Here is a 24,869-nt window from a genome sequence, read left to right on the forward strand (position 1 = left end):
AAAATAGGTACCTAATTAAATTACTAACAAGTTTGACCAGTACGAGTAAGATACGATTTGACTTGGCATCTCGAGAACCAGGGCCCCGATCAAATCAAGCAAAAATTATTTCCACTAGGGAATCGAACTAACTAGGAATTTTCGGAACCCTTTTTAAATACATGTATGTATTTATACTTCCTCAAACCCCCTCTACTCTTGAAATCTAAATAGATGTAGGTACAATGCTAGCTACTTGTAATGTAACGCAAACGATGTTTCTAGCTTCAGCTGATGTCATCGTATTTCCCAGATTTTCCAAATAGTGTCAGTTAGGTTTGTTAAGTAGTAGTACCTAGTATGTATTATTCGTTGTTCTTTTATGGATATTTTTATTCTCAGAAATCTTTAGAGAAAACATTTTAAGTCTTGACCATGGATTTATGGCGTGCAGTGTGTCATAGTATAGTGTACAACGCACGTACGTTATGCCTAAAGTCGTTATGTCTTATGGCGACAAAAACATCTAAAATATGTAACATAGATTCACTTTTGTCGTTACCTTAGCTAACGACCCACCTGAGACGCCTATTGTCTGAAAATGCTTCAGCTCCTATCGTATGAAATATGTCATAGATCGGAATATAATTTGTAGGGAGAGAGACAATTTTAGGCACGAAGATATACTATCGATTGGTTGTTGCTTTATAATAAAATGTGTACTGACTTATACATTTAACCTATCCGACAATTTTAAGCAAACATTTAAGAAATACTAACAAAAACAGACCTACCCGTGCCATGACTTAGGCGGCCGGGCAAAATGCGAATATTTTAGTATATTCCCCACAAACAAAGCCAACGTTATCCTTCGAATATTATATTTTGCTTCGTAGTCAAGGTTCTAAATTCCAGACATAATCTAAAGTACTCGTACTTTGTTTGTACTTCGTACTCGTAAATAAGAAAATTCAGTGAAAGGGACAGGATTTTTGTCTTTATAAGTAAATCTGTGCACGGGGAGGTAGAAATGCAAAACGAAACTAAGCTAAATACAGTTGGTATCACAAAAGGAGATTAAACAATGGACCTGTGCAGTGGGCTATTTATAAAAAAAATTAAGTATATCTATGTACTCGAGGAGATTTTTAAAGTACCGAGAAAAAATTTTTTTTTGATATATTTATCGTGGGGGAGGGATCTACTATCTATGCGGCTGCGCAATTAGGTTTCGTTTCGCACGCAGTTAACAGCGCATGATTCATCTCCATTCATTGTCGTTCAGAACTTTTTCTGCCAGAAACCATGTAGGTACCTATACAACCTAATGTTTTAATTGGTCTTGTATAAAGGGTAGTGCGTATAATATAATTTTATATATCGTTAGCGTGGTGAAAACAGAAAAATTGTTGTAGACAAATTTTCAAAATAGATTAACAGAATGAGGTCTGCAAAATTTTTACAGTGGTGAAATGTAACTAGATACAGACAATAAAAGTAAAAGTTAACAATAAGCATTTGACCACGGAGATTTGGAATGCCGGCAAAAATCTGACTAAGCATTTTGTATTTTGCTGTCAAATATATTGAAGGGGAAACTCGAAAACGGCACACTAAGCAATATTCGTCGGGTAGGTACCGTAACTGCCCCTTTCTAATTATCTGCGCAGGTGTGCCAACGACTATTTGGTAGATACGATTTAAATTCCAACTCGATTTAAATTCCAACGGGAATATCATTTAAATATGCGGAACACCCTATCTACCCTAACGCTGGCCATTAAGTAAAATTCGTTAAATTAGCTAGAAAACTAATAAAGTTTCCATAAATGAAATCAGGGATTTATTTTTCAATCATCTGAGGAATACATTCCACTGATTTCCTATACAAAAACTGTTAACGATTGGAAAATCGAACTGCGTCTTATTTTGTCGTTATTCACCAGAGCATTTTTCCAACTGAGATTATACTGATTAGTTATTGATGAATAAGAGAAGCAATAACTCTGAATCAAATCAGTAGGTGCAAACTGCAATTTTCGACTTGATTTGGGTCCGCATTGTAGGATGCAAAGGATCATCATCAACCCATCGCCGGCTCACTACTGAGCATAGGTCTCACAATGATAGGCCATAGTTTATCACGCTGCCCAAGTGCGGATTGGCAGACTCCACGCAACTTTCAGTTCAGAACAGATCAGAGAAATCTCAGGCGTGCAGGTTTCCTCCTGTTGTTTTCCTTCACCGTTATTTAAGCACGTGATAATTATTATTAATTGCTCCAATTGCTTAGATATGCGTGCCCGAGATCTAACCTCGGACCCCCGACTAAGAAGTCGACGTCTTAAATACTAGGCTATCATCGCTTTTATATAAGGATTGCTGTTTTGGTTTTTCTCTCTACTGTAATTTATTGTGTCTTGGATGAGTAAGTAATTACTGAAAACAAAACAAACTCTGCCATTTCTATCTAGTACGTCTTCTCTTTGTAAGTTTGACAGTGATTAATCGTGAGTAAACTGATCTTTTACCATTTCATACTGAGACCGTGAATGGCGTATTAAGTTCTTAATTAATCGGAAAATGGATACAGATGTTAAAATATTAATTCATCTAGCTAAAGTACAAACACCTAATAAAATATCATCTTCCGTTAACTGTAACATTATTAATAGTATATTAGTATGTTTAACTAGTTTTTATTTATTTTTTGTTTAGAAATAAGTAGATGGGTACGTACATAAATAATGGATAACTCATTGCTATCTTGCACGGAATGTAGTAATTAATAAGAAATAAACTAAGAAAATACTCTGACATACATCGGAATGTGAAATGGGCTCATATAATTGCCTGCGTGTTATCAAGCTTACATACGCCATCTAAGCAAGCGTTGGGTACATTCTTAGGAGCAGGACATTACCCTGCCTTATCAGACCTTTCTCCTGCAATCTCGTTGCCACATAATCTGTTATATTTATTATTTCCTTTGCAGTAAACGGCCGACAGGATGATGTATCTTCCAAGTAAACCTCATCATGAAGATAGTAAAGATATCAATAGAAATGATAATTATGTTGGTATATTGATAGCAATGCTTGATTTACAATTCCGGTAGCAATGTTTGTTGAGTTATTATTGACAATAAGTAAGGAATTATAATACTAGCAGATAAAATTGAAGACCGATATGTACTGAAGGAAAAAGAAAGATTTGTGTGCAGGAGAAAGAAAGAAATATAATATCTTAGGTTGATCACCATATTTATCGACGTGCCGCAGCAAATTTCCAATTTGGTATAAAAAATTAGCTGCATGTTGTACAATTAGTCAGATGTAATCTACTCATTACAATTAGAAGAAGTAAGTACTTACGTAGATATGAAGATGAAAAGATTTTATTACGATAGAAGACAAGAAAACCAACAACCATCTTAATAATCAATGTTACTATGCACTTATAACATACGTAAGTATACCCAATAACTCTGTCCTAAATGAAGTACATACACGTGTGAAGGTGGAAACTCTATAAGATGCCGGGCTTTTTAGAATTAATCGAACCAATCGCCGAAGCGAAGTCATAATTTTAATTAATACGAGAGTCAATCGTCCCAGAGCTGCGCGGGTAATTAGTTCGAGCGATCCGGGGAGACACGAAATCAATTTTCGTAGATGTTTAATCTACGGATAAATCCCTAAAGACGTTCTCGACGTGATGATAAATTTCTTCGATAAAAATTAACAGTTGGCTGCGTTTATAAAGTGATCTTTTATATCTCATTGTTTGAAAAACGTTTCTAGTTGATAGGATTGTTATTTTTTACTGACTTTATAATAGGGGTTCTCATTATAATCTATTCAAACTTTATATATTTTATAGGTACTAGTTACTAGATGATATCCACGCCTTCGTCCATGCGGATTTAGGAGCCTGTCACTCTCCAGCTGCTCGATTGCGATAGAATGACAGCTTCAATGTCACGATCGCAATCACCTCTGATTGGTTGACGCTCGCTCACTATTGGCTACAATGGATTGTTGCAACAAGAATAGCACAAATTCAACCAATCACAACAATTGAGATTGTAAAAATGATTGATGCAGGTTTTACGAAATCGACCTACTGGTCTTTAACTATGTAACCTCTATGTAACATATCCATGCCAAAAATTAGCTCGATCTGTTACTCCGTTATTGCTCAGATACAAATCAACAAACAAACACACTTACGGATTTATAATAAGTATCTATTAGGAGTAAATCAGTGACCATTAAATAAAAACAATGAGTTTTTAAAACCTGGATGGATAAAAGATATCACGAGAGTAAGCAATCGATAGATATCCAATTGACATAATTAATTAAAGGTAGGCAGCTAATTGGATTCCATCCTCCTACTTAACCTATCTCTTGAAAAGACTTGACAGTTTTAATTAATTACTTCGTAATTTTATTGTTTCTCTTCTCTCTTTTGATTGTGAAGTTGTTTGATACTGAAAAAAAAAAGTTTTACTGAAGACTGGCATTTGACAGTTTTTTGAGTTGAAATAGTTTTAATCATATTCTTATTTTGTTTTAGTGATTATTTACATTATAACGTTTGAGGTAGGTATTAAGCTTATTTCAAACTACGGGATATAGGTACAGTATATTATAGTCCGGTCAATATATTGGCGTTCTTAACATTCGTACCAGTTTTTACCAATATTATAATAAGCCAATATTAATATATAATAATTTATAATGCGTAGTTTGAAATAAGCTATATTTCTCAGCGTATTACATAGGTACATTATAACTGTTTCCAAAATAGCCTATTTTGTCCGTTACGTAACAATCGATCCATGCAGGGTGTTTCTTTTTGCCCCACTTGTTACGTCGATATTGTGATGGTGTTTCGAGCCACAACACATAAAGCGCTGCGACGGCGCCAAGCCAGGTCAGTGTAATTGCTCAAACACATTTCGTTGAATCGTTAAAAGCGCTGAAATATTCGAAAAAGCTGTACCGCATTGGTAAGCAAACAATAGGGGGTTACTTACATTGCGGATCTTTATAACAAGTTATTAACTACCTACATACAACACACAGGTTTGCAACTCGCAGAAAACTGAATAGAATTCATAAGTGATTTTATTGTCTATTGTGTTTGTTATAATTTCCATATTATTGATAAATAATTCGTCCTTATAAATTACTACAGGATGCCCGCGACTTCGTCCACGTGGATTTAGGTTTTCAAAACCCCGTAAGAAGTTTTTGATTTTCCGGTACCTATATAAAGTTTTAACTAGTAAAAACTAACTGTATCAAATAGGTACAATACGTAGGTACATGATAACAATGACTAATTCGTCGTTCACATGGATTAAGGCTGTTTAAAAATCCCGTGGATGGATTTTCTAGGATATAAAATTCCTCATATCCGTCTCCGGGATACTAGCTATCTGTGGACCAAATAAATGATAACCACGACTTCCCATGGTTTTTTAAAAAATCCGTAAAAATCTTTGATTTTCGGGGATAAAAAGAGACTTGTCCATCTCTATGATGCAAGCTATTTCTCTGTACCATCATAGATTTAGAATTAACCTACCCAGACTTAACCTTTCGTCATAATTGATTACACTGATGGACCGCGAAAAGCTAGCAGACAGACAGATTAGGTACCCTTTCCAATTTACCTATAATAATATTAATATGGATTAATAGCACAATACTATGGATTAACGCTGGTATGAGTTTAACTCTCGCAATAGATATAATATACCAGTATATACCTACCTACCTAGGTAGAAAAAATTGATTCAGCTAGCTGCTAGCAGCTAGATTTTTAATGGGACTGTATGGAATTCCCGGGATCGATTGAAAACAAAAAATAATACCTAACAAACTATCATCTGCCCAAGAACTGGTTTGTCGGCGGATGAAGCAGCTAAGTTTGTAGACATAACATGCGAAGCTTCCTTTTTATTGCATGTTGAACACGGATAAAGTTTTAATGATATACCTACCTAAGAATGTATAGTGCATTCGAAATAAACTGGCGTTTTTCCACTTGAGACCGCTATTAGCAATAAATAACAATAGGATTAAGTCGAGGCGGGTGAATTCAAAAGTATCAACACCGGTTGGTTTGCAACAAAATAATTATACAAGGTTGAACCGGCTCCTTTAAAAATGAATGGGCTCTATGAGTGTTTGGTTTATTACCCTTATTGTTTGCGTGGCATGTTGAATGTAATCCTATAGTTATTGCTAATGTCAGTCTCAAGTGGAAACACGTCAGTTTATATTGAATGCACTATAGGTAGGTATCTATTGTGTGAACTGGAGAATACTTTTCCATCATTAGATACTTAATTAATACCTAATTAACTGAGTCAAAGTAATAATGGCAAAGTATAAATTACAGTAGCAAAATAAAATAGGTTTGATTACAAAGCTCTATTGAAAACTAGCTTGTGCTCACGACTTCGTCCGCGTGGACTACACAAATTTCAAACCCCTAGTTTACCTACTTAGGGGTTGAATTTTCAAAAATCCTTTCTTAGCGGATGCCTACTTTGCCTAGGTAGGTAGGTATGTCATAATAGCTATCTATCAGCATGCCTGATTTCAGCCCGAACCATCCAGTAGTTTGATAGATCAGTCAGTCAGTAAGTCAGCCAGTCAGTCAGTCAGCTTTTTTCTTTTATATATTTAGATTACAGAGGTATTATATTAAAAATACTTAACCTAGTAGGTAGGTACGATTCCAGCGCTTAACTAAACTGAACCCGTAAATAAATACTAAGGTAAGTGAACAAAAATAAACTTTGCTTACCTCCTCAAACAGCAATTAGTGCAGTCACAAACGGGGCCGCCGAAACCAGAATTAGGCTTCCTTTGACTTCTTTTTGAATGGAACAACGCTATGTTTTTATTACGTACAAATGGTCCGGTCAAATGACGCGTGATTAACACAAGATTCACTCCACTTGCTGTCACAATTTGCGACGAAGAGAATAAAACTTTGGCAGCGTAAGCGAGACGTAAGCATTGAACGCTCGTTCGATTCCGACTGCGACTGGTTCGGTCGGCGAAACTCGGCAATCGCCACCGGTATGCTCGAAGCCTCGAAGCCCTAGCTAGTAAGCTCTATAAGGGTGAACTTTGTAACTTTTTAGCTACAATACAGCTCTAACACCCCCATACTTTGTACTTTCTCATCCCCCATGCCTTTCTAATTAGCTATTCGTTAATGGTCTAAGATCCCGCTATAAAACGACCATCACTGAGCTGGTTAATGGATGAACTTGTGGATGAAACGTATTTTATATTCAATTTAATATGTCAATAAATATATTGCATATGGGGTTGCCTAAAAAAATTTCAGTCCATTATATGACTAAATAATAATTTCAAAAAAAAATTTTATTCATATCACCGGTTTGCTTAATTGACAAATTCCATACCAATCGAAAGTAAAAAGCCCATAGAATATGCAAACGTTATTTTCCCTGGGTAGGCAGGTATAAACAGGTAAATCGATACCTACTAGTAACTTGCACCGCGTTAATGAATAAAAGTTAAATGAAAATAAACATTATTTCATTAACCTAACGTGTGCATAATCTATGGGCTTCATACTTTCGATTGGTATGGAATTTGTGAAATGATTAAAAAAATTTTTTTTTATTATTAATAATTAATCATCCTGGACAGAAATTTTTTAGGCAACCCATATGCAATATATTTATTGACATATTAAATTGAATATAAAATACGTTTCATCCATTAACCAGCTCGGTGAAGGTCGTTCTATAGCGGGATCCTATACTATAACTGCCTAACAGAACATGCACTACACGTGTTTAAGAAGCCGTTTATTTTTGAGTGGTGTAGTGGTGATGATGGCGAGTAGGTATTTATTGCTTTATTGTAATAAAAAACACGTCAATCTGTAGTTCTGTTGGTTCTGTTGCAGAGTGATTGAAGTACAAATGCGTGAAGTCTTGCTATCTTGCAGGAACTACCTACCTACCTACCTATGTATTTGTTTTTCCGTGATAATAAGTAAATTTCTCAACCATACCCATGCAGAAAATTACATCAACCAGTAGCTCTGTTGCGGCCTGATTGATGAACAAACCAACAAACGAACACACTTTTTGAACTCATTATCAATATTAGTAGGATAGGGATATTGGTATATATTTGTAGAGATGATGCCTGCATGTGTTTAGATCCATCCCAAACTTTTTGATTTTCCGTGATAAAATGTACCTAACTGTACCAAACTGTGTTTGTACCAAATTTGGTCAAAATCGGTTTAGTGGATTGGATCTACCTATACTAATTGTTTATTAGTATGGATATTGATTTTGATTTTTGAATACTTAAAGGGGTTCTTAAGAAGTACTAAAACTTTAAGGTCTTCATTGATTTCAGTAAACTGACTTAATTAAACATTGAACAGTTAAAATTAAACTTTACATTAACACAGCGCTCTGAAAGCGCACTGGATGTCTGCATTAGTTAATAAGTATATTAATTATATTAACTAACATAGAATAAGTTTCTTACTAACATACATTATATTATAATATAGTTACTAACATAGGTTAAGATGGTTACTAACATAATATTGTGGGCCTTTGATGTCTGAGGAAATAAAGATTATTTATTTATTTATTTTTTTATTAACCCTATCTATTTTGTACGTGCTATTTACAATCTGTGCGTGTGGCTGCAGTTTGTTGTGTAAGCGCAGGATACTGCACATGTGCGCACGTTGACGCAAATCCTTTGTTTTGACGCATTTTGACGTCACTTACATCCACCATGTGCACATATACCGATGATAATATTGTAGAAATACATCCATCAATGTCAAACTATGCTAAAGCATCGTGCTTAAAATGCTTTATTCTGGCCAAAATCATTATGTTTTTGCTTTCGCTGTATTTATTTTTGCTTGTCTGACGAATCCATTTAAACTCAGCTTACATTTCAATGATGCAGCTTTTAGAAATGCTGACGATTAGCATTGCAATACATCGATGATTGCAACCCATTTAAATTAATTATAAATCACTACCTTAGTACCTACCAGTGGCGCACAGTGTTTGAAGCCAGGGTAGGCATTAGTTAGGTAGAAACGTGTTTACTGGCAGGTCATAATGAAAAATATGCATTGAGCTATTACAACTGGGGTAAGCAGTGCATTTATTCCTCTATGACCTGCACGCCACTGGTACCTACCCCTATTATAAATGCGAAAGTGTGGTTGTTTGTTGGTTTGTCCTTCAATCACGTCGCATCGGTGCAACGGATCGACGTGATTTTGCATGGGTATAGATAAAGACCTGGAGAGTGACATAGGCTACTTTTTATCCCAGAAAATCAAGGAGTTCCCACGGGATTTTTTAAAAATCTAATTACATGCGGACGAAGTCGCGGGCATCAGCTAGTTAGTTTATAATAATAATAATAATATGTTTTTTCTTTCATACAAAATTTAAAAATATTTTTTTTCAGGCACGCTTACTATGATAGAGGAGCACACAAAGGTGAATCAGTAGAAACACTTCGGACACGTAGATAGGTAGGTACCTACAATACAATGTCGGTGAGTTTGGATCACACATAACAGAAATTTCGACTTCGTGGTTTGGATCTACCTACAACATCCTGCCCTTCAACTTAAATTAATTGTCTTGGGGAAAGTTTGCTCATTAAACCGGTTGTTTGGTCTAACTTCTACACCTGAGATACATAAAACGGGTTGAAGAATAATTAATAATTATTAATCACTAATTGTTGCCCGCGACTTCGTCCGCGTAGATTTAGGTTTTTAAAAATCCCGTGAGTAGGTATTCTTTAATTTTTCGGGATAAAAAGTAGCCTACTAGCCTATTTAGTAGTCCTTCCCCGGGATGTAAGCTAACTCCGTACCAAATTTCATCAAAATCGGTTAAAATGTTGGGCCGTGAAAAGCTAGCAGACAGACAGACACACTTTCGCATTTATAATATTAAGTATGGATTAGGTACCTAAATGTTATGAAACAGTTGTGCATGTAGGTATCTACAGATTCAGTTGGATTTGAGCTCAGGCATGAACCCCGAGCTTTTCTGAGCTTTCATAAATTCATCATCCCCAATCCAATCCAATCCAATCCATCAGCCTGTTTGCGTCCACTGCTGGACATAGGCCTTTCCAAGAGCGCGCCACCAAACACGGTCCTCCGCCTTCCTCATCCAACCGCTCCCCACCACCTTCTTCAGGTCATCGGTCCAGCAGGCGGGGGGTCGTCCTACACTGCGCTTACCGGTACGCGGTCTCCACTCCAGAACAGGTCTGCCCCATCGGCCATCGGTTCTGCGACAGACATAGCCTGCCCATTGCCACTTCAGCGCGCTAATCCTTTGAGCTATGTCGGTCGCCAATGCCCAGAAAATATAATCTCAATTCCCAGCAACTTGAATGATTTGGAGAAGTATATTTTAAAGACTGTATGTTTTAACCATTCCTTGTCTCAAAGGACAATGGGCTATGACTGCCATGAATAGAACACTACAAAAACACGGATGTTGTGAGGACGATCCGCCAAGTTGGTACCTAGGTAATTACTTATACTTAACTATTTATTAGCCAGTCGGTAATATTTACATATTCATAAAAATATAATCGAAGACAAAACTATATTAGGTAAGTAAGTAACAATTTTTTTCTGTTAGGTAGGCACCGTGGTAGATACTATAAATAGAGACCTATTATTTTAGGTTAGTATCTATCGGGTTTCTGGCTGTATGTTGTCTTATAGTGTTATTTAAATTACTAGGAACTTGTACCAATTCAAAGAAACTACGAATGTAACATAACACCTACCAGCTACCTACTACTCCACGAAGATAACTGTTTGATATTGTGCATTTCTGTATCATGATGTCATTCGGTATACCTACATATAGCTACGAAACTATAAATCTTAGGTAGGTACCTACCTATTCTTAATCCTACTAATATTATAAATGTGAAAGTGTGGATGTTTGGATGTTTGGTTGTTTGTTACTCAATCACGCAGAACGGCTGAACGGATTTGGATGAAATTTAGAGTGGAGATAGATTATACCCTGGATTAAAAAATGTAAATCCACGCGGACGAAGTCGCGGGCATCAGCTAGTAAATAATAATTATCGACAGTTTAATTTGAGTTTTTATACTTACCTACCTTGATTTCGAAAAATAGGTACCTACTATAACTATGAATTCTCAGATAAAAAAAAAACTGCTTTCACTGTCCAGTGTGCTTGCAGTTGACTTTGAGACCTTCCTTCATCTCAGGTTAATGATTTATTTAAATTTTAAATTGTATTCCATGTACTTAATTACTTTATGAATACCAGATTACAATTTAAATTTAAAAAAAAATTGTTTTGAGGTCAATGGCAATATTACTAACCCACAGAAATTGGAATCAGTATAGAAGCGGTAAAGAAGCATGAGTTCCGGAGTGAGCGCTTCGGTGGTCATTGACCCATCATTGCGCGTTAATAGGCTTATTTGGATAGCGTTTCAGTTTAATTTACATTGGTTTTTTGCTGAAGATAATATTATTATGTTCTTTCAAATAGTTTTTGTATATTTTTGTATGGAGATGCGCAAAATCGTACGGTGACACGAGGTCCCCATATTGAAGACTACCAGTCTGTGCTACAAGCGGAAGCGTTGACGTCTTTGAACACTACAATAGTCAATATACAGATAGTTACCATTTCTATTACCCTATTTAAAGTTCTGTGTGCTGCTCTCTGGGACAGTGGTGATAAGAGAAGATAAGAGAACTGATAAAGAACACTACTCTCCACCAATTTTGAAACTGAAAAAAAAATCTTTCTCATGATAATTGATTAATAGGATGAATGACGCAACGAACTCTTGAACTTGACTCTGTATTCATTATTTTAGGGATAATAACCGGGACTGACAGTTTAACTTGCTCTCCAAGGCACGGAGGAAATTCCCAATTCAGACCTAGAAATTATGAAATTAGGTCATCCTTCCAGTTACCTACTTGGGTCAATGTTGCTTAATAATCGCAATCGACTGATATATTTTGCTGTCACAAGTAGGCCACATGCTACATGAAACTTCATCGTTAGATAGGTGCTGACACTTGTTTATTGTTAGTCATCAGTTATTAGGTAGATTACATATCTACCTAGGTCCTAGACCTACTTACTATGTCATTATCATCGACGTCCATTGCTGGACATAGGTGTTTTAATGGTCTCTCATAGCATACGCCGCGGTCTTGCAACGCCAGAATCCAGCGGCTTCCTGAGAGGCTCATTTGATGTCGTCTGCCCACCTGGCACCTAGTGGGGATCTTCTAACGCTGCGCTTAGCGGTGCGAGGTTAGTCGGCATTCTAGGACCTCGGAACTCCAACGTCTATCGGGTTTTCGAACTATGTTCCCTGCCCATTGCCCCTTACATAAGCTTCGCAACCCACTGAACTATGTGTCGGTTACTCTGGTTCTCCTACTGATCTCTTCATTTCTGATTTGATCACGTAGATAATCTCCAAGGTATTTCCATCGCACGCTGAGTGACTCTGAGCTTTAATATGAAGCCCATAGTTTGCGACCATGTCTGGGATCCATATGTCATCACTGGCAACCTCCAAACTACAATGTGCCCGTAAGCAAATCATCATTATTGAGAAATGGATTGTTTATGAGTGACCTTTATTGGTAGACGTTGGTAACTCCTCTACTACGAGAATACATAAACAATACCACGTGAACGCCGTCCTAAATAAATGGTAGCCAATATCTAAGAGAAAGTGATGTATCGTCGAGGTAACCATTATGCAAGCAAAACGTGGGCCTAAGGATGTTATTGACCGATGTCTCAATTATGTAACTGGTCTAATTTATTCTTTCTCTTCTTTTAGAACATTTTTGTAGGCAATAGACTTGTTCGCGATGACTCGTTAAATGTTCGATCGCTTTTGGTTATTACCGGTTTTAACTGGTCTGATGTAAGGGATTTCGATTTTTTGTTTTAGTAGGTAGGTACCAATAGGGTTGCCTTGAGGACAATCTGAACCATGAAATAAATCATCATCATCATCATGATCAACCCATCACCGACTCACTACAGAGCACGGGTCTCCTCTCAGAGTGAGAAGGGTTTTTTGGCCAAAGTCTACCACGTTGGCCATGTGCGGATTGGTAGACTTCACACACCTTTGAGAACATTATGGAGAACTTTTAGGCATGCAGATTTCCTCACGATGTTTTCCTTCATCGTTAAAGCAAGTGATATTTAATTATTAAAAACGCACATAGCTCCAAAAAGTTATAGGTGCGTGCCCGGGATCGAACTCCGATCAGAAGGCGGACGTCCTACCGACTAGGCTATCACAGCTTTTTTACCGCTAAAACAAGTGATATTTAATTAATTAAAACGCACATAACTCTGAAAAGTTAGATGTAGGTACCTGATATAAAAGTTTATTTATTTATTTAATACATTTAATACTTCTCAGACCTGGGCGCGTTTGGAACCCTCGTAGCTTTAGTTTTAAGTTCGCGTAAAAATTATCACCACTATATAATCATCTTACAAATGCAAACCGCGTCAAAAAGCGCGCTATCAAAAAGCGTATTTTTTTACCTACTTTGAATAAACGTTTTGACTTTTTGACTTTTGACTACTTACCTAATTATTTCGCAAGAAATTTAAGAACATTAAAATATAAGTACTGAGTACTGACTCGTCCCAGCTTCGTAGGTACGGGTGGCTTAACCTACTATTCGTATTCCATAGCAAAATTAAACATAATAAATTAAGCTTCCAAGTGAAAAGTTCTGAGTTATGATGCAAACAAATAATTACCGACGTAGTCTAGGGTCTGCTAAGTAGAAACCGTCTTAACAATAATGATTGAATATTATTATAGCCTTGAGCTTAATCTGGTATTGCAGCTGACCACTTCACTTATCTGACCAAGTATTTTGATAAAGTGACAACCCTGTGCCTAATAAGGTGAGAACTAACTCGTAGTCGTAGGTAAGTAAGCACATAATGTTAATGAGTTTGGAACGCACACTTTCACCCAATATTGAGTAATGTTTGATAATACGAACTAGTTAAGGTGTCAAAAGGTAGGTACTTAACTCACGTAGCTAGTTTTCTAAAGTCTAAACTTAGTACATAACAATTTGGTCTTTATAGTACCTACCCACAGATACCTAAGTTGACTTATCTATGATAGTACCTAAATGACGCAGGCAAAGGGATAAATTGCGAGAGTGCTTAACAAACCATTGTGCAGAGCATGCAATGTTGATTGTTGACCTAAGTCTGTAACTGGATGGGTGACCGACTTAAAAGACTTTCGTGCTTCGAAAAACTTATAGTTAGTTCGTAATCATTAAAATCCAATAATAAGTAAATAAATAAACTAGTTTTAGATATTTAGAATTAGAGAGGAAACCCGTTCTCAGTAGTGAGCCAGCGATGGGTTGATGACGATGATGATAGTAACGTGCTCGAAATAACAATTTGAACTTTGTATGTAGGTAACTCCAAAGCTTAAAATATTATCAAAAAGCTCCATATCAAAACGCGGATGGTAATGAAAATCTTTTCATAGCAGTATTCCTGCAGCTATGTCAATGCAAGACGAACGTGCGTTCAAGACATCAAAAGGTGTACAGAACTTTCCGACTCGAATAAATAGCAGACAGAAGCCTTGCACTTGAGTCAATACTGCAGGGGTTCAAATACGGACACTATGGCTTCAAGAGCGAAACTTAAAACTCCTTGCTTCGTCATAGTTCAAAGGATAAGTTGTAATGTGTCGTATGTCGTGTTAGCTCATTTGATTCCTAATTACTTACTTTACCTATAGTTGCCTATAGGTATAGATATTAATTCAGATTTAAATATTTGAATATTAATAGAAAATGCGAAAGCGTGTCTGTGTCTGCTATCTTTTCACGGGCCGTGAAAAGCCTACCCGTAAACCCGATTTTGACGAAATTTTGTACAGAGATAGCTTACATCCCAGGGCTATATATAGGCTATAGGTACCTTTTTGTCCCGGGAAATCAGAGATCCCACGAAATTCTTATAAATCATAAATTCACGTGGGCAAAGTCGTGAGCATCATCTACGATTTAGTACCTACAGAGATAGCTACTGTGGATAGCTAGCATTCCGTGGATGCATATGGGCTACTTTATGTCCCTGAAAATGAAACGGTTAAAAACAAATCTACTTGGACGAAGTCGCGGGCATCATCTATTAGGTACAACCAATTACAACCCGGGTATCTTTAAAACAAGAGTGAATAGGCATCTTCTAGGTAAACGCGTCCCATCTTAGGCCACATCATCACTTCCCATCAGGTGTGATTGTGGTCAAGCGTATACCTATAATGATTAAAAAAAAAGGTTCATTTCGAGATAGCTTAGATTCTGGAGAGAATAAATCAGAGTTCTCACGGGATTAAAAATAACCTTAATCCGCGCGGACGAAGTCATGGGTATCAGTATCTAGTATCTATAATATGTACAATTGTACATAATAGATGATTCGGCAAAGTTCACTAGTAAGCCTGATAGGTAGGTATATTATTATGAACTTTTGGGATAATGGGACGGTGTAATTTTGAAATGTAATTAAGTAGCTACTCATATTGTCGGCTCGCAGTCAAGATCACAAAACGTGTAATTTTGCGGGCGTGTTTCAGACATTTCTCCAGTTGGATGCAATACAGTCGATTTTCAGAGGTCATCTGATATGAGATATGTAATCTTACGTTTATCTTGATAACCCAAGTTGGTATTAAGAAAAATGGGGTGGGTTGTATCGAGATGAAAAATTAAAAACTAAGTCCTACTACTTTTATAATATGTACTTACAACGCAATTATTATCTGCGGTGCGGTGCGTTGCGGTTTGGCGCAGTACGGTGCAGTGCGGTGCGGTGCCTTAACGGTGTGGTGCGGTGCGGCGCGGTGTGCGTCCGTCCGTCCGTCCTGAGTAGGTACATAAATAAATAAATAAATAAAAAATATTTTTATTCGAATAAACTTTTACAAGTACCTACGAATAGTCGGATGCATCTACCACTGGTTCGGAATGCCTTCCCTACCGAGAAGAACCAGCAAGAAACTCGGCGGTTGCTCTTTTCAAATATTTGATATAGGTACAAAATTATGCCATGTATAAAATAGTATTTGCAGTCTTGTGCGTTGCTGGAACAAGCTGCAGGTCAAATCCACGCTCTTTTATCATTTAGATAATCTTCAATTGTGTAATATGCTTTTTTCAGGAGCATATTTTTAATTGATTTTTTAAACTTGTGCAAAGGTAAGTCCAAAATAGTTTGCGGGATTTTATTATAAAAGGTACATAGGTACTGTGTCTACATAGTTGGGTTTACAACATCATTTTTAGTTAATACCTAGTAAGTAGTTCTTAGTAGAATACCTGTACGACTGAGTTGTATAGGTACGTACGTTCTTACCTACAACGTTACGTTAAAAGCCATTACGCGGTTCGTTGGTAACGTCACGTACCTAATCCAAACGTTATTTTGTGCCTCAGCAGGGCAACAAATTATGGGAAAATCTTAATATATTACGTAGATAATAATGTAATGCTTCTTTGTACACATACTGCGTACATGATTCGATCCGATGCCAAAACAGGCTTAAATACGTAAACATGGATGCTTATTAGGTACCTTAATATTTATTATCAAGACTGCTTTCAAACAGGGTCTGGCCTGGGCATTGGCAATTGAGTGAGTCTTAGCTTTGCAAAAAAGCGGTGATAGCCTAATAGTTCAGATGTCAGTCTCCTTTTCATAAGATCGGTTGTTCGATTCCGGGCATGCGCCATGCGCCTCAAACTTTTTAAGCAATTAAATAATATCTATAACAAATAAGCTTTATAACAGTGAAACCTAACATGCCTGAGAAGTGAGAGTTCTCCATAATATTCTAAAAGGTGTTTGAAGTCTGCCAATTCGCAATTGGGCACCGTGATAGTCAACCCCTCCTGATTCTGGGAGGAGACCACTGCTCGGTAGGAAGCCGGCGATGGGTTGATCATGAAGCTTTATTTATAATGATGAAGCTTTACGTGATCGACAGTAGTGAGTAAAATAGCAATAACATGAACCAAAAATGGTAAGAAATTCAATGAATCAAATAGAAAGCAATAGATTATATGTATCCTGAAAACATTATAGTACTTACTCATTTTTGGGGTATTCCTGTAAAAAAGGTAAAGCCAAACTTAGAAATAAATTGAACTATAGTACGGCTATTACGAACGTGCGAACTGGGTCATAAATTATTTTTATCGTACCTCTCGCTCGTACTTACAAGCCTTATGGAACTGGAACCCGATTCTCTGGTGTGGTGTGTAACAGTAACAGAAGGATTTTTCGATAATCGATAACAGGTGTGGGTTTAATAAAACTGCCATACCCCTTCCAGGTTAGCCCGCTTCCATCTTAGACTGCATCATCATTCATCACTTACCACCAGGTGAGATTGCAGTCATGGGCTAACTTGTATCTGAATAATAATAAAAAAGGTTATAAAAAGCGCCCATACTTTTTACCTACGTCTAACTAACTGCGTCCAAACGCCATCCCTTTATCGATAACGCTTTCTGCAGCATTCTCACAACCCTTGATCGTTATAATTTATGACCCCGTTCGCACGTTCGTAATGGCCTTAGTATGAGATTAAACTAGCTGAACTTGCAACCTGACACATTGGCCAATGAGGACGTGACAGCATCCGGCCTCTTATTGTATCGAGAAAGACGAGCCGTGCATATTTAGGTTATGTTTGCAGTTTGACACGTGTCGCTGCGGTTAAAGGCACGGATGAGGGAGGTATCAGATTCTGTTCCTCTTGAACGCTTCGCTTGGTAGACAGACAGAAAGTTTAGACAGTGAAATTTCAAGACATCAAATAGAAAGCCAAGCAAGTAGGTAGGTTAGGTAAGGATATTTAGTTCTCAAAATAACTTTGAATAAATCAGGACGTGAGGCGTCCTGCAGGAACGTCTCGATCTTGTCCCCACCTTCACGTTTTTACCACCGCAACGTAAGCCGGGCGAGTTTGTCAAGAGTAACACTTAACGGAGTTTAATTTCTGTGTTAAGTTCTCAGTTTCCTGAGGTCAAGCAGTACATTGTTCGACTGTGCTTCCCTTAACTCTCGAGTTTTATTAAAAAAAGGGAAATATGGTGAAACTTGGTAGATATTAGGTACAAACTGACTAAGCCCAAACGGATCACTGTTAGCCTAGTGGTAAAGAGTTAAGACGTTCGCCTCCTATTAAGGAGATCGGGGGTTCGAGTTATTTCGTTCTAATAGGTACCAACAACTAATACTACTGGTATTTTGTTTGAACTTATATTAATTTTATTTTCTATTCCAACGTTAACGGATACCATTGTATTAACTAATACCAAAACAAGTTCAAAGATAAAAGGTACAGCCAGTTAAAATAAAAAGCTTTGTGTCGATCCCGGACACAGTGAACCAACACGGACTGAATGGTGATCACTTTTCGGGGGCAAATTAGAAAATTTGAAAAAGAAGTTTTGCAAACTATACCTGCTTACCTAACTACTGTCTAAAATGAAAGTGCATGTTGTGAGGATCTCAAATATAATATACCTACATAATAAATGTATTATTATTATTTAAGTAATTTGAATGGCTTCGGTATATTATCAAAAAAAAATCAGATGTTCTTAGTTTCTGACAAAAGTGTGTGTGTAGAGTTGAAACCGTTTTTGATTAAAGGGGTGCGATGTACGATGGCAAGTAGGAACTTAGGTATTGTACTTACTAACTGAAGTTTTAAATTTTCCTTTTCACTGAGTTTAAAAGCGCATACCAGAAAGTACCAACCTATTCAGTGAAAAGTTCCCGGCAGTAAGGTGGATGGTACATTAAGCATGTAGCAACAAGATGCAATGTTTTTATAACGATACAGCTGCATCCTCATCTTCAATATAAAAATATTTCTCTTAGAAGGCTTCTATCACCGGTCGTTAAAGATAATAACTAAGTATATAATATATTCCAGCACGTCACTCGAGCTCGCTCGCTCGGATCGGGGGTTGTGCGGGACGTTCCTCCCCGATTGCCATTTCAACCTGTCGCGTACTAAAACCTACTTGAATTTCCAAATCTAATCTGGCTCATCTTTCACATAAGACGAGTGGCTTGATTGCGGTAGAATGACAGCTACAATGTATCGATCGCAATCATCTCAGCGGCTCGATTGCGGTAGAATGACAGCTACAATGTCACGATCGCAATCACCTCTGATTGGTTGACGCTCGCTTACTATTGGCTATAATGCATTGTTGCAACTCGTACCTACCTGTAGCACGGCAGGTAGATATTGTCGCGTCGTTTCATTGTTTTGGTTAGGTCAATCAGAAATATTAATCAACAAGAACAATACCTACAAGACGTTCTAGAGGTCAGGATGGCTTCATTCCATTCTAGCCTATGAAACAGGTCTAGGTACAAAATCGATGCAAGGAATTTCCATAGATTTCCTTAGGAATAGAAAGATCTTTTATTCAAATAAACTTTTGCAAATTATACCTAATGTAGGTAAATAACAGGTACCTAAGTACTTAGTACCTACCACGATTGATCTGATGATTTTGAATTAATCGTTATAAGTAGTGCACTAAGTAAAGTGATCGTAATCAATATATAGTCTCGATAGCTCAATGGTTATAGGAGCGGACTGAAAACCGAAAGGTCGCCGGTTCAAATCCCACCTGTTGCACTATTGTCGTACCTACTCCTAGCACAAGCTTTACGCTTAATTGGAGGGAAAGGGGAATATTAGTCAGCAATTTGGCTAATATTCTTCTTAAAAAAAAAGTCATATTTAGGTAGGTATATTAGGCAGTTACCTATCTAGCGAAACCATGAAATAGCCTACAACCTTTTACAAGTTTTTGAATCGTCAAATGCATAATTATAGCTACTAGGCTCGGAATGTCTTTCCTACTGAGAAGATCCAGCAAGAAACTCGGGGGATTCGAAATACCTTCCTAGGACCTTTTAGGTTCTTACCACGGATTAGAGAAAGTCACTCATCTGTGGTTCTTACCCATTCTTATAAATACCTAAATATATAGGTTTTTGGGATTCTTTAGAAAACAAGGAACCCTTATAATTTTGCCGACCCATGTGGTCTGTGTCCTTCCATCCATAGATATTCGTCACAAAAAATAATTCAACCCACATTTCAACCAATCAACTAACTAGCGACATCTATGATCTACAGAATGAAATATATTTTATAATTTCATAATTTCTAAGCTCCGGAAGCACACCTGAAGAATGCAATGACCCTTTTTGTCTTAATGATCTAGTTTACTATAGTGTCAATAGATGGCGCTTTACGAAATCTTACGAAGCAAACAAAGAAACCAGATTTAAATTTTTAGAGTTCCATAGTAAAGCGAAGAACAGTTTCGTTTAGTCCATTTGCCAGTACCCAGTTATTAATATTTTAATAAAATCGGCCAAGTGCGAGTCGAACTCACACACTAAGGGTTCCGTACCATTGTACAACACTTTTAATTTTGACGGCGGCCATTTTGAAATTTTCACTATATTTGTTGTTAAATGAAAAGGTATCTATTTCAGGTTCACAAGATACAGCCCGCCACGCTGACATACAGACGGACAGATAGATAACGACTAATCAGACGAATAGATAGATTGAAGTGATCCTATAATAAGGGTTCCTTTTTTCTCTTTCGAGGTATGGAACTAAAAACCTAAATCAAGGGTGTCTGTCCACTGAAGCCGAGCGAAGCGTTGATGTGTTGAGCAAACCAATCAGATTGTCGGTAAATAATGTTATAATTATAATTGTATTCCATCATCTGACAAAACTATGATTGGTCAACTATACACATCTGCGCTCCGCTCCGCTTTAGTGGACAGGCACCCTAATGCAGAGGAAATCACTGACATAATTTAGTTTACAATCATAGAGATAGAAACAAGTAGGTACTTACCTAATATTATGTAAGTATATTATCATTGATTAAACACACATTATGAATGGATAATTTATATTTGTATACACTCTGTAATCTGTATACCTACATACATTTATACATTTAGCACTATATCCATAGTCAACAATGTAGTGTAAAATCAATAGCCCCATTAAAACACATTGGTTGTAATTGTTTACACAATTATTGTAATTGTTTATTGGTAAAGACCTTTTAAAACATATATAAATCATTCCATTTAAAAAAAAAAAATTGTTTGCTATCCTAGTTGCCATATTGAACTTGGATGTACTTAGTATCACCATACATCCAAAAGAAACACATCAGTATAGGGAGCAAATAATATAATAGGACCATGATAGCCCAAAAGTATCTTTACATTAATTGTTTGATTTCGGCTTGCTTTATTAAATATTTGCAAAAATTTTCTTTTAGCACTAAGTGATGAATTAACATGCAAATAAAAACAGTATAATTTCACACATTTTTCAAATACGACAGATGCATCAGTAAAATTTGTAGTATAAATTGTATCTAATATGTGAACATTTTCTAATGTTTTACATTGACTCATAGATGAATATAGTGTTGGAAAATCAATGTTTTTATCTTGCAGATAAATATTTTTTATAGACTGACTTAATGGTAGTGATCGGGCTACTGCAGCAGACCACTTACTAAAAGAATTACTTTTGACTACTAGTGTTATAAGATTGTTACAGCATCTAAATAAGACATTAAAAAAGTCTAAACTATAGCGTACCTGGCCACTTAGGCTTAAATAAGTTATTTTTTTTAAATAGTTACAACTTGGAGACAAAGTAACTGCACTTTTGATATTACTATCAAATGAGAGTGCCAATTGTATTTGAGTTTTTTCTTTGAATGCAGAGTCGTAATTTAGCACACAATTTGGAGCAACAAGTCTTTTTTTTTTAAAACCCACTTGACTTTCAATTTTGTGTTCAATTTCACAAGGAATTGTGAAGTACAAATCATAATCAGAAGCTACTGGAGTATTTGATGAAGGATCAAAGACACAAGAATACAAGGGTTTCAATTTACACCACAAATCAGAAAAAAACTTATGGTCAAACTTTGTAACAGCTTTATTCCATAACATTACACTTAAATTATCTTCCAAGTCAACATTGAAACTGTTAATTATGTGAAGCTCTATGTTTTCATGTAGGTGCGAGTTGCAATATTTGCTAAAAAAAATCTGAAATATTGATGTTGCATAGCAACGTTTTCTTCTAACAGTTAAAATTAAGGTTTCATAGCTTGTAAAATCCAACATATGAAACGGTTCTAATTGATTCAAAGAGCATCCCAAGTGTCTTATATATGAAAAATGTATTGTAAAATTATCAAAATGAAAAATATCTCTGGATTGCAATAAATTATATAAATACCCTTCAAGAGATTCAATAATTGTGTATTGCAAGTTTTTTAGTTTAGCTTTTTTTAATATTATACATGGTAGTTGACTATACAACATATTACTGAAATTACCAACAAAATGGACATTCAAAAAGTTTTTGAACATTTCTTGATATGGGTACAATGTTGCTTCCTGTATGCCGGGTACATTGTTACTTGCTCTGTTAAAGGAAGTGTCAAACGAAAAATTTATGCTTATATCTGTTATTGTTGGACACACTTTGTATAGTTCAATCAAATCAGAAATAGTGATATTGGTATATGTAACATCTAATTTGTTCAAACATTGCAGTCTCTTAACAGCACGTAAAAGTCCGGTCTTATAAAGATCACTCACTCCACACACATTTAACTCTTTTAGATTTCTTGATATATCTTGGAAAAATGATAGTTTCAGAGTCCTTGCTTTTGCCATAACACTAAGTGATAAGTTGCAAGTCTTTATTATGTTATACGTACGAATAATGTTCCGTATACGATCACAAGCTGTGTACAAATTGTATAATGATCTCACGTCCAAATGGTTAAGGATTATCATGAGAATTTCATCCGGCAAATTCATTAAATTCATCGTGTGGTGTAGGTAGATACTTTGATGGCTTGTTTAGAATATTGTACCAACTAATCTTGTTGCGCTAATCTCTAATACGGTGACAAACGGTAATAAGTAAATAATTAGGTATCAAACACTAATGTTTTAACTTTTTTATTTTAAAATTCAAAAAATTTATTGAACCACGACTTGCGAGGTGACAGCTGACTTTTTAAGCTCTGTGACAGCTGAAACATCTGCTGAAGAAAAATTTTTTTTTTTAATTTATTTTACGGCCCTGGATAACAGTCCTTTAAGGCCTAAAGAAAATAACTATGTTTAAAACTCAAACAAAGGCATCGACTTTTCCTCTTTCGTTTTCGTGGCGACCTCAGAATAATGACTGTGGCGACCTATGTGAAATATTCAAGTTAGTATTCAAGAGACATCTATGAAAATTTTATTGAAGCTTGTCCCTGAAACTTCCCCATTGCTCAAAACATACATATATACCTAACTACGAAAAGTTAAAGTTGCGTGCCTGCAGGGATTGAAGCTCCGACCTCCCGAATAGCAGGTGGACGTCTTAATTACCACGGCTCTAAAGGCATCAATATTATACTGTGGATAGTAAAAGTTACACGTACAACGTAAGTATTATAGCGGAACAGTTTCTCTCCCGTGCGAAGCCGGGGCGGGCCGCTAGTTTGAATATAATTCGTACATTATTATTACTACCTGAAGTAAATTAAAACTACCTGACTATTCATAAGCACTTTTAAAAAGTTTACATGAATAAAAAAACATTCTATTCTATTCTATTCTTACATTATTGAACTAGCTTATGCCCGCTACTTCGTCCGTGGACGGGGTTGAATTTTCAAAAATCCTTTCTTATAGCGTATGTGTGCGTCAAAATTATACATAATATATAACTACTACTATCTGTATGTTTCAGCCCAATCAGTCCAGTAGTTTGAGCCGTGCGTTGATAGGTCAGTCAGTCAGTCAGTCAACTTTTTCTTCTAATCTATGCCTACCTACTAATAAATAAAATTGAAGTGTCTGTCTGTAATTTCGAAATAACTACCACATTTTAAGCTCATATGGTTATTTGAACTGTAGATACCATAACTAAATCACACGTTTTAAGGGTTTTTTAATTTTTGTCTGTCTGTCTGTTTGCACGGGCTAATCTTTGGAACAGCTGAACCTATTTTGACGGGACTTTCACAGACAAGTAGAGGATCAACCAGGGAGTAACATAGGCTACTTTTTTAACCGACTTTCAAAAAAGGAGTTGTGTTTTTCTACCTATGTACACCAAAATCTCCGAGATTACTGAACCGATTTGCGTAGTTTTAATTTATAGAGAAACTTTGTAACATTGTTCCATAAAAAAATTGGATTCCAACTCCTCAATCCTGATGCTGCACAGGACTTGACCATCTAAACTGATGGGATTTAAAAACTGTCGGTTATAAATTGATATTGGAGGTACCTACCAAGTCCTCCTATCGTTGAACTCGAGGACCCAACTCTTCAACCCTGATGCTGTAAGGAATTGCATTCCTAAATCGTGGTGATTTAAAAACTGGCCTACTAAGTCGGTTTGAAAAAGGAACGACTAAACCGATACTTTCAAATCCTGCTGGTCCGGTGGGTCACAACGGTAACCATCACTGATATTATGGATTTTGTTGGGTTCAGAGGATAGAAGGCAAATCTCTGAAGCTAAATATGCCACTCTGCCGGCGCTGAGTGGTTGACATAAGTATTTCCGGTTAATTCAATCATCATCATCATCTTCATGAA

The 24,869-nt window shown here is 36.4% G+C and overlaps 3 protein-coding genes across 4 annotated transcripts in view; 1 reads left to right on the forward strand and 2 right to left on the reverse strand.

Moving 5' to 3' along the window:
- Positions 1 to 7,059, reverse strand: part of LOC117987631 (uncharacterized) — a 63,077-nt gene extending 56,018 nt beyond the window's left edge. For both annotated transcript variants that reach the window (XM_034974663.2, XM_069503605.1), the window contains exon 1: positions 6,808 to 7,059. The gene's annotated coding sequence lies outside the window, so the exon portion shown is untranslated. The remainder of the gene's footprint in view (positions 1 to 6,807) is intronic.
- A 2,478-nt stretch (positions 7,060 to 9,537) lies between these two features.
- LOC117988729 (succinate dehydrogenase [ubiquinone] cytochrome b small subunit, mitochondrial-like) overlaps positions 9,538 to 24,869 on the forward strand; it is a 126,192-nt gene continuing 110,860 nt past the window's right edge. Inside the window, exon 1 of the mRNA XM_069503678.1 lies at positions 9,538 to 9,570. The gene's annotated coding sequence lies outside the window, so the exon portion shown is untranslated. The remainder of the gene's footprint in view (positions 9,571 to 24,869) is intronic.
- LOC117987639 (uncharacterized) lies at positions 21,174 to 23,282 on the reverse strand. Its single transcript, XM_034974676.2, has one exon. It carries the CDS (start codon positions 23,091 to 23,093, stop codon positions 21,378 to 21,380), a length of 1,716 nt encoding a protein of 571 aa, XP_034830567.2. The 5' UTR covers positions 23,094 to 23,282; the 3' UTR covers positions 21,174 to 21,377.

Source organism: Maniola hyperantus, chromosome 2 (assembly GCF_902806685.2).
Source record: "Maniola hyperantus chromosome 2, iAphHyp1.2, whole genome shotgun sequence".
Taxonomy (NCBI): domain Eukaryota; kingdom Metazoa; phylum Arthropoda; class Insecta; order Lepidoptera; family Nymphalidae; genus Maniola; species Maniola hyperantus.

What these genes read in the sequence shown, in the direction of transcription:
- LOC117987639 (XM_034974676.2), bottom strand. Translation starts at nt 23,093, where the DNA reads ATGAATTTAATGAATTTGCCGGATGAAATTCTCATGATAATCCTTAAC.